The sequence below is a fragment of the Hemitrygon akajei genome, chromosome 24, assembly GCF_048418815.1.
Source record: "Hemitrygon akajei chromosome 24, sHemAka1.3, whole genome shotgun sequence".
NCBI lineage: Eukaryota > Metazoa > Chordata > Chondrichthyes > Myliobatiformes > Dasyatidae > Hemitrygon > Hemitrygon akajei.
The window spans coordinates 53,094,211-53,105,242 of NC_133147.1; the positions used below are offsets into that span (position 1 = coordinate 53,094,211).

The 11,032-nt window shown below is 49.6% G+C and overlaps 1 protein-coding gene across 1 annotated transcript in view; it reads left to right on the top strand.

Moving 5' to 3' along the window:
* The window catches only part of LOC140715740 (C3a anaphylatoxin chemotactic receptor-like), a 150,292-nt gene extending 146,990 nt beyond the window's left edge, over positions 1-3,302 (top strand). Inside the window, exons 2-3 of the mRNA XM_073028109.1 lie at positions 505-1,543; positions 1,895-3,302. Coding sequence (XP_072884210.1) covers positions 512-1,543; positions 1,895-2,629 — 1,767 coding nt within the window. The 5' untranslated portion in view covers positions 505-511 and the 3' untranslated portion in view covers positions 2,630-3,302. The remainder of the gene's footprint in view (positions 1-504; positions 1,544-1,894) is intronic.
* Positions 3,303-11,032: the final 7,730 nt, after the last annotated feature.

The window sequence follows — 11,032 nt, forward strand, 5'->3', positions numbered from 1 at the left end:
CCTCCCCTTCTCTCTTCACCGTTTCTCTTAAGACTCCCTCTTCCCCTTCCCTCCCCTCCTCCTCTCACCTTGTCTACTCCCTCTCCCATTTCTCTCCTCTTCCCTTCTCTCTACCTGTCCTTATTCTTCAATCCCCCGGTTATCTTCAACCAATCTTCACCTGTCCTCCCTTCACCATCTCCTCTGCCCGTCCTTCTGCCTTTCAGCACCCAGCATCCTTCCCTTACCCATCCATTTCTCTTCCTTTTGCACCTCCTCATACCCCAGTTTCAGTTCCTCCTCTGTTGTTCACTCCCTCCCCCTCCCTTTCTCCCTTCACTCCGGTTTAGTCCTCTATCATCTTCACCTACCTCTCCTCTCACATGCACCTCTCCTTTTGACCCCATCTTCCCTCTTTACCCTCCCTATCTCTCCCTGCTTCCTCTTTCCCTCTCCCACCTCTCTACTTTTGTCCCCTCCCTCCATTCCCAATCTCTCTCACCTCCACAATATCTTCCCCTCCAGGCTCAGCATGATGTATTATGGAGATGATTACTTCTACAACATATCTTCCTTTGGAAACTACTCTGATGAGAACTTACCTGGGGATTCTGGGACCCAACTGCCAACATCCGCCATTTTGTCCATCTTTGTCTACGCCCTCACTTTCCTGTTGGGTGTCCCTGGCAACGGGGCCGTCATCTGGGTGACAGGCTTCAAGATGAAGTGGAGCGTCAACACGGTGTGGTTCCTGAACCTGGCTGTGGCAGACCTGACCTACTGCCTCAGCCTCCCCTTCCAGATGGCTAACGTTGCCCTGAGGAACTCCTGGCCTACAGACAATGTCCTCTGTAAGCTCATTCCCTCGGCCATCGTCCTGAACATGTACGCCAGTGTTTTCCTATTGACCATGATCAGCATCGACCGCTGCCTGGCCGTCACTAGGCCCATTTGGTCCCTGACCCACCGTTCCCTGTCTTGGGTGCGTGCGGCCTGCCTTGCGGCCTGGGGCCTCGCCTTCCTCATGTGCCTGCCCACTCTGCTGACACGGAAGATGTACATAGACTCTGAGTTCGGCTTGACTTACTGCACCTTTAACTACACCGGGACTTATTTTGGAGACCGGACCAGGGAGGTGGTGGAGGTGACACGGGCCCTCTTTGCCTTCATCATCCCCTTCCTCATCATGGCATTCTGCTACCTCCTGATCGGCCAGAAGCTGCAGAGGGGCAAGTTCACCAAGTCCAGCAAGACCAGGAAGCCTGTCCGCCTCATTGCAGTTGTAGTTGCCGCCTTTTTCCTCTGCTGGCTCCCATACCACATCTGCGGCCTAGCTCAGGCTTTCTCCAAACATCAGGCGGCCTGGGTCTGGGATAGCTTCTCCGTGGGCCTAGCCTCCTTCAACAGCGCCCTGAACCCCATCCTCTATGTCTTTGCCGGCCGCGACTTCCGCCAGGTTTTCCGGCGTTCCCTGTCCACCTCGCTCCGTTTGGCCTTTGCTGAGGAGCGGACGGAGACAGCTTTCAAGACTCACATCAACACCATCTCCAGTATAGATGCCAGTGTGTGAGGGCTCTCCCTCTACGTCCCGCCAATGCTGGCTCCTCGCTCCATCCTGCCATTGATAACCCGTACTCCATCTTGCCCTGTGTCACCTTCCACCATTATAGCACCCGTTCCCCTTTGCCAGCGCTCTGCCTACCATTGTCCCAATCCTACAAGGCCTATCGTTCAAGGCCTGGTGAACGAAAATCCTCGGCTGATAGCCAACCACTGACTCCTGCCCCGCCCACCTATTTGCCCGTGATCTGTTCAACCCCTGAGCAACTAACTGAATATTTCCCCGCAGTCGCCAGATAGCGTCCGATCAAAAAAAAAGTTGCCCCAGCTCAAAGGACCCTCTGCGTGAGTTCAGACCAAGTTGATTCATTGCCTCCTGGGCTCGGCTTCCTTATTGCCATGGCAAACAGACACGACAGCTCTATTGCGCTGTGACTTTTGCCCCCATGCCTGCCCCCTCCATCAGGTCCCCCCTCAGCCTGCCCCACTCCAGGGAGAACAGACATTGTCTCTCCGGTCTCTCCTTATAACCGAAACACTCCTCATGTGCCTGCCCACTCTGCTGATACGGACGATGTACATAGACTCTGAGTTCGGCTTGAGTTACTGCACCTTGAACTACACCGGGACTTATTTTGGAGACCGGACCAGGGAGGTGGTGGAGGTGACACGGGCCCTCTTTGCCTTCATCTTCCCCTTCCTCATCATGGCATTCTGCTACCTCCTGATCGGCCAGAAGCTGCAGAGGGGCAAGTTCGACAAGTCCAGCAAGACCAGGAAGCCTGTCCGCCTCATTGCAGTTGTAGTTGCCGCCTTTTCCCTCTGCTGGCTCCCATACCACATCTGCGGCCTAGCTCAGGCTTTCTCCAAACATCAGGCGGCCTGGGTCTGGGATAGCTTCTCCGTGGGCCTAGCCTCCTTCAACAGTGCCCTGAACCCCATCCTCTATGTCTTTGCCGGCCGCAACCTCCGCCAGGTTTTCCGGCGTTCCCTGTCCACCTCGCTCCATTTAGCCTTTGCTGAGGAGCGGACGGAGTCAGCCTGCAGGACTCACATCAAGACCATCTCCAGTACGAATGCCAGAGTGTGAGGGCTCTCCCTCTATGTCCCGCCAATGCTGGCTCCTCGCTCCGTCCTGCCATTGATACCCCTTACCCCATCTTGCCCTCTATCAACTCCCGCCATTATCGCAACCGTTCTGCCCCCGCCACCACTCTGCCTACCATTGTCCGAATCCTACAAGGCCTATCGTTCATGGCCTGGTGAATGAAAATCCTCAGCTGATAGCCAACCACTGACCCCTGCCCCCCACCACCTATTTGCCCGTGATCTGTTCAACCCCTGAGCAACTAACTGAATATTTCCCCACAGTTGCCACATAGCGTCCGATCAAAAAACCCTGCCCTGGCTCAAAGGACCCTCTGCGTGAGTCTAGGCCAAGTTGGTTCACTGCCTCCTGGGCCTGACTTCCTCATTGCCATGGCGACCAGATATGACAGCTCTATCGGGCCGTGTCTTTTGCTCCACTTCTGCCACCTCCATCAGGTCCCCCCTCAGCCTCCCCACACTCCAGGGAGAACAGACCCAGACTCTCTGGTCTCTCCTCATAACCGAAACACTCTGTCCCGGACAACGTCCTCTGCACCCTCTACAGTGCAGTCACCTCCGTCCTGTAGTGTGGACACTGTACTGCAGCTGTGGGTTGGCCAAAGTTTTGGACCAAGAACCTTCACCAGGACTGTTTATTCATTAAAAATAAAACTTTGAAATAAAATTATAAATAAAATGCGTAAAAGATATGTTTATTCATCTATGGAAATGAATAAACATGACTGCTTATCTATTTCCATAGATCCTAGGGTGGTGGGGTGGAGATACATCTCTACTAAAGGAGATGTAAGGTTCCCCTTTCCTCCACCAGCCTGCAGGTCACCCTTGGGCAAGTTGTAGACCCTCCAATCAGGGTCACGTGAAACCGTGGGAGCAGGTGGTGGGTGGTCATATGATCTGTATGGGGAGGGTGGATCAAACTGGATCGCCTTCTCCGGGGGCTGAGGGGAGACCTGCTGGAAGATTATAAAGTCATGGGAGCATGGATGGGATGGACAGTGACGATCAGTTTCTCCTCCCGCCCCCGGGAAGAGGGCTTCGTTTCAGGGGGAGAGGAAGGAAAGTTTAAAGGAGACGTGCTGGGTGCCAGAAGTGGGCTGCCATGGGGGGAGGTGGTAGTGGAAGCACCGGCCTGTTTAATTAATGAATTTATTGAGTTACAGCGAAGATTAGACTCTTCTAGTCCTTCGTGCCACACCGCCCAGCAATCGCCTGATCTAAACCTGCCTAATCCCAGGATAGTTTATCCTACCCTACCAATACCTATACCAATACCAATACCAATAGGGTACCAATTACCCTACCAACCGGTATGTCTCTGGACTGTGGGATGAAACCGGATCACCCGGAGGAAACTCACTCGGTCACCGGGTGAATGTACAAACTCCTTACTGGCAGTGGCCGGAATTGAACCCGGGTCTCCCGTACTGTGCTAACCGCGACACTAGAGACTTCTACACACTGTGGACTCTTCGTTAGTGCAAGTATCTAATCAGCCAATCACGAGGAAGCAACCCAGTGCATAAAAGCAGGCAGACATGGTCAAGAGGTTCAGACCAAACACGGGAATGGGGGACGAAATGTGATCAAAGTGACATTGACTGTAGGATGCATTATTGGTGCCAGATGGGGTGGTCTGAGTATCTTAGAAACTGCTGATCTCCTGGGATTTTCAGACACAGCGGTCTGTAGAGTTTACAGAGAATGGTGCAAAAACAAAAGAAAAACACCCATTGAGTTGTGTGGGCGAAAAAGCCTTGTTAATGAGAGAGATCAGAGGAGAATGGCCAGACTGGCTTAAGCTGTCAGGAAGGTGGCAGTATCTCCAATATCCACTCGTTACAACAGAGACCACAACACGTCAAACCTTGAAGTGGACGGGATAGAGCAGCAGATCACAAGCATACACTCAGTGGCCGGTTTATTCAGTACAGGAGGGACCGAATAAAGTGGCCACTGAGTGTATGTAGACACATGATCGTGCAGGGAATGGTGGGATACGGGTCACGTACAGAAAGGATTCAGCTGAATTCAGCAGTTTGCTCGGCACAGATATCCCTCTACGATGTTTCCCCCTGCTGCCCAAAACCGGTTCTGCAACAGCAGATGTTTAAACTGAAGGCATCTCCACACAGGCTTAACAGTGGATCCCCGGGTCCAATCCCGCAGCCGTTGTGGAGAGAACGACCCTTCAGTGAGGATGAGAGACAAATGTATGCAGGAAAGAACTCAAGCCGGGGTTGAAGGTGGCCAAAAGTCTCCTTGGTGAGTGGGATAAAAGAGAATCCCCAGGTATTGTATTGAACCAGATTCAGAATCACTGGCAGATTTGAGATATTTATTGACTGTGTACAATGCATTGCACTACATAACAATAGAGAAAAAACTGATTCACAGTAAGTGTGTATGTATGTGTATATACACATGGGGGAAACTTGGGGGAAGAAACTGTTACATAGACTGGTCGTGAGAGCCCGAATGCTTCAGAGCCTTTTCCCAGACGGCAGGAGGGAGAAGAGATTGTATGAGGGGTGTGTGGGGTCCTTCATAATGCTGTTTGCTGATAGCGTGTAGTGTAAATGTCCATGATGGCCGGAAGAGAGACCACGATGATCTTCTTAGCTGACCTCACTATCCGCTGCAGGGTCTTGCGATCTGAGAAGGCCATGTGGCCCATTGAGTTTGTTGCACCTTTACATCGATTATGATCCCTCTCAACTCCAGTCTCCTGCTTTCTCCCCGTTAACCGTTTATGCTCTGATGAATCCAGAATCTATCCACCTCCACTTTAAATATATCCAATGACGTGGCCTCCACAGCTGTCTGTGGCAAAGAGTTCCAGAGATTCACCTCCATCTGGCTAAGGAAATTAATCCTCACCTCCGTTCTAAAGGGATGTCCCTCTATTCTGAGGCTGTGTCCTCTGGTCCCAGACTCCCGCACTATAGGGAACATCCTCGCCATGTCCATTCTCTCTCAGCCTTTCAATATTCAAAAGGATTCATTTAAATCACATTTCAATCATCCAGACAGAAAGGTTGGAAATGTGGGCAGAGAAATGGCAGATGAAGTTTAATCCAGATGACCATCAAGTCAACTCAAGTCAACTTTTACTGTCATTTCAACCATAACTGCTGGTACAGTACATAGTAAAAATGAGACAATGTCTTTCAGGACCACGGTGTTACATGATACAGTACAAAAAACTAGTCTGAACTACGTAATAAAAAAACACAACACAGAGAAAGCTACACTAGACTACAGACCTACACTGGACTGCATAAAGTGCACAAAAACAGTGCAGGCATTACAATAAATAATGAACAGGGCAGTAGAGCAAGGTGTCAGTCCAGGCTTCGGGTATTGAGGAGTCTGATAGCTTGGGGGAAGAAACTGTTACGTAGTCTGGTCGTGAGAGCCCGAATGCTTCGGAGCCTTTTCCCAGATGGCAGGAGGGAGAACAGATTGTATGGGGGTGTGTGGGTTCCTTCATAATGCTGTTTGCTGTTAGCGTGTAGTGTAAATGTTCATGATGGCCGGAAGAGAGACCCCGATGATCTTCTCAGCTGACCTCACTATCTGCTGCAGGGTCTTGCGATCCGAGATGGTGCAATTTCTGAACCAGGCAGTGATGCAGCTGCTCAGGATGCTCTCAATACAACCCGTGTAGAATGTGATGAGGATGGGAGGTGGGAGATGGACTTCCCTCAGCCTTCGCAGAAAGTAGAGACGCTGCTGGGCTTTCTTTGCTATGGAGCTGGTGTTGAGGGACCAGGTGAGATTCTCTGTCAGGTGAACACCAAGAAATTTGGTTCTTTTTGCGATCTCTACCGAGAAGCCGTTGATGTTCAGCGGGGAGAGGTCGCTCCGTGCTCTCCTGAAGTCAACAACCATCTCTTTCGTTTTGTTCACATTCAGAGACAGGTAGTTGGCTCTGCACCAGTCTATTAGCCGCTGTACCTCCCGCTCTGTATGCTGACTCATCATTCTTGCTGATGCGGTTCGAGCTGTGTGTTGCAGCACAGTCGTGGGTCAGCAGAGTGAACAGCAGTGGACTGAGCACACAGCCCTGGGGAGCACCCGTGCTCAGTGTGATGGTGTTGGAGATGCTGCTCCCGATCCGGACTGACTGAGGTCTCCCAGTCAGGAAGTCTAGGATCCAGTTGCAGAGGGAGGCGTTCAGGTTCGGTAGGCTCAGCTTTTCAATCAGTTTCTGAGGGATGATTGTGTTGAATGCTGAACTGAAGTCTATGAACAGCATCCGAACGTATGTGTCTTTTTTGTCCAGGTGGGTTAGCGCCAGGTGGAGGGTGGTGGCAATGGCGTCATCTGTTGAGCCGTTGGGACGGTACGCAAACTGCAGGGGGTCCAGTGAGGGGGGCAACAGGGTCTTGGTATGCCTCATATTGAGCGTCTCAAAACACTTCATGACAATGGATGTGAGTGCAACGGGACGTAGTCATTTAGGCAGGACACTGATGACCTCTTTAGCACGGGGACAATGGTGGCGGCTTTGAAGCACGTTGGAACGGTGGCGCTGCTCAGGGAGATGTTGAAGATGTCAGTGAGAACATTTGCTAGCTGGTCTGCACATCCTCTGAGCACTCTACCAGGGATGTTGTCTGGTCCAGCAGCCTTCTGTGGGTTGACCCTGCACAGGGTTCTTCTCAGGTCGGTCATGGAGAGACACATCACCTGTTTAATGCATGCCCTCTGGTAGATATTTCTACCCTGGGAAGAAGATACTCCCTGTCTATTCTATCTATGAGTCTCATAATCTTATAAACCTCAATCAAATCTCCCCTGAGCCTCTGCAGCTCCAATGAAAACACTCCACGTTTGTCCAGCTTCTCCCGATAGCACATGCCCTCTAAACCAGGCAGCATCCTGGTAAAGCTCTTCTGCTCCCTCTCCAAAGCTCAACATCCTTTGCCGGGTGACCAGGACTGCATGCATTACTCCAGATGTGGCCTAACCTGATTTTTATAAAGTTGTATCACAACCTCTTGAACTCAGTCCGCTGTGAACTAAAATCAAGCATCCCATAAGCCTTTTTAACCACCCTATTGATCTGTGTGACTGGTTTCATGGATATGTGACCCCTGCTCTTGGTGATTTATATAAATGACCTGGTTGAGGAAGTAGAAGAATGGGTTAGTAAGATTGTTGATGACACAAAAGTTGGGGGTGCTGTGGATAGTCTGGAGGGTTGACAGGTTCCTGAGAGGAGGTAGCCGAGATAGTTGATGAATACTTTGCTTCAGTATTCACCAGTAAAAAGGACCTTGGCAATTGTGGGGATGACTTAAAGCGGTCTGAAATGCTTGAATGTGTAGACATCAAGAAAGAGGATGTGCTGGAGCTTTTGAAAGGTATTATGTTAGTTAAGTCACCAGGACCAGGAGGGCTATTCCCAAGTCTACTGTGGCAAGCAAGGGAGGAAATTGCTGAGCCTCTGGCGATGATCTTTGCATCATCAATAGGGACAGAAGAAGTACCGGAGGATTGGAAGCTTGCAAACGTTGTTCCCTTGTTCAGGAAGGAAGTAGACATAACCCAGGAAGTTATAGACAAGGAAGTCTTACGTCAGTGGTGGGCAAGTTGTTGGAGAAGATTGAGAGGCAGGATTTATGAGCATTCGGAGAGACATTATCTAATCTGGGATAGTCAGCATGGCTTTATCAAGGGCAAGTCAAACCTTACAAACCTGATTGAGTTCTTTGAGATGTAACAAAACACATTGATGACGGTGGAGCAGTCGATGCAGTGTATATGGATTTCAGTGAGGCATTTGATCAGGTTCCCCATGTGAGGCTCACTCAGGAAGTAATGAAGCATGGGATCCAAAGAGGCCTCGCTTTGTGGATCCAGAATTGGTTTGACCAGAGTAGGCAAAGGGTGGCTGTGGATGGTTCGTATTCTGCATGGAGGACGGTGGCCAGTGGTGTTCTTCAGGGATCTGTTCTGGGACCCCTCCTCTTGGTGATTTTTATAAATGATCTGGATGAGGAAGAGGAAGCGTGGGTTAGTCAGATTGTTGATGACACAAAGGTTGGGGGTGTTGTGGATAGTCCGGAGGGTTGACAGAGGTTACAGCTCGACATCAACAGGATGCAGAACTGGGCTGAGAAGTGGCAAATGGAGTTCAGCCCAGACAAGTGTGAAATGATTCATATCGGTAGGTCAAATGTAAAGACAGAACATAATATGAATGGTAAGACTCTTGGCAGTGTGGAGGATCAGCGAGATCTTGGGGTCCATGTCCCTAGGACACTCGAAACTGCTGCGCGGGTTGACAATGTTGTTAAGAAGGCGTATGGTGTGTTGGCCTTCATCAACTGTGGAATTAAGATCAACAGCCATAAGGTAATGTTACATCTATATGTAATACCCTGGGAAAGGTTTCACTGCTAAAGTAGTGGTTGTTCTGTAGCAGCAGTGTTTGGGTCATGAGATAGAGATAACGGGGGCTTTCGAATATGCACCATCCAATGAAGGGAGTGTTTTTTCTTGTTGTGTGCCTGAGAACAAGGTGATCCGAGTCTTTTGTTCGGTGAGAGATGAAGAGAGAAGATGCCTGAAAGGAGAAGTTGTAGCCAGCAGGATGGAGTGGACTTGGAGTTGAGAAAGCCCGGGGAGATTGATGGAAGACCAACGGCAGGAAAACCGTGAGCTCCAACTTGTCCACATTAGACAGTTTCATTAAAATGGGCCCTTTTCTTTTTGTTTTCTTTACTAACCCTTTAGTCAAATTAAGAATTATAAAGCTTAATTGTTTAATTCCATATGGTGTACTGTCGGTTATTTCGTGGTACTGACTCATAACGGGGGAACCAATGACACAGCATCGACACGAACAAGTGGTTTTGGTCCTCAGATTCCACACGTTTGTCGGCCAGGGACTGTCTTCCCTAGGCTAACACCGCCGGCCGAACCTGAGGGTGACATATATAACACCTTGGTCAGAACCCACTTGGAGTACTGTGTTCAGTTCTGGTCACCTCACTACAGGAAGGTTGTGGTTTCTATAGAGAGAGTGCAGAGGAGATTCACAAAGATGTTGCCTGGATTGGGGAGTGTGCCTTATGAGAATCGTTTGAGAGAACTCGGCCTTTTCTCCTTGCAGCGACGGAGGATGAGAGGTGAACTGATAGAGGTGTATAAGATGAGGAGAGGCATTGATCGTATAGATAGTCTGACACTTGTTCCCAGGGCTGAAATGGTTAACACGAGGGGGCATAGTTTTAAGGTGCATGGAAGTAATTACCGAGGGGATGTCAGGGGTAAGTTTTTCACACAGAGAGTGGTGGGATTGTGGAATGCACTGCCAGCAATGATGGTAGAGGTTTGATTGAGGTTTATAAGATTATGAGACTCACAGATAGAATAGACAGGGAGTATCTTTTTCCCAGGGTAGAAATGTCTCCCAGAGGGCATGCATTGAAAGTGAGAGGGGGTAGGTTCAAAGGGGATGTGAGGGGTAAGTTTTTTACTCAGGGAGAGGTTGATGCCTGGAATGTGCTGCCTGTTATGGTGGTTGTGGCAAATGCATTAGAGGCTTTTAAGAAACGTTTGGATAAGCACGTGGATGTGAGGAGAGAGAGGGATATAGATATGGAGAAGGTAAAAGGGATTAGTTTATTTGGAAGGGTTTGATTTAGCTGTTTTACTCCTATAGTGCAGGAGTCTAGGACCAGAGGACACAGCCTCAGAATAGAGGGAAATCCCTTTAGAACGGAGGTGAGGATTAATTTCTTTAGCCAGATGGTGGTGAATCTCTGGAATTCTTTGCCACAGACAGCTGTGGAGGCCAGGTCATAGGATATATTTAAAGTGGAGGTGGATAGATTCTGGACTCATCAGAGCATAAACGGTTAATGGGGAGAAAGCAGGAGACTGGAGTTGAGAGGGATCATAATCGATGCAAAGGTACAACAGACTCAATGGGCCACATGGCCCATATATATATACATACTTACTGTGATTGAGTTTTTTTCTCTATTGTTATGTAGTGCAATGCATTGTACACAGTCAATAAATTTCTCAACATCTGCCAGTGATTCGGATTCTGGTTCAATACAATACCTGGGGATTCTCTTTTATCCCACTCACCAAGGAGACTTTTGGCCACCTTCAACCCCGGCTTGAGTTCTTTCCTGATACATTTGTCTCTCATCCTCACTGAAGGGTCGTTCTCTCCACAACGGCTGCGGGATTGGACCCGGGGATCCACTGTTAAGCCTGCGTGGAGATGCCTTCAGTTTAAACATCTGCTGTTGCAGAACCGGTTTTGGGCAGCAGGGGGAGACATTGTAGAGGGATATCTGTGCCGAGCAAACTGCTGAATTCAGCTGAATCCTTTCTGTACGTGACCCGTATCCCA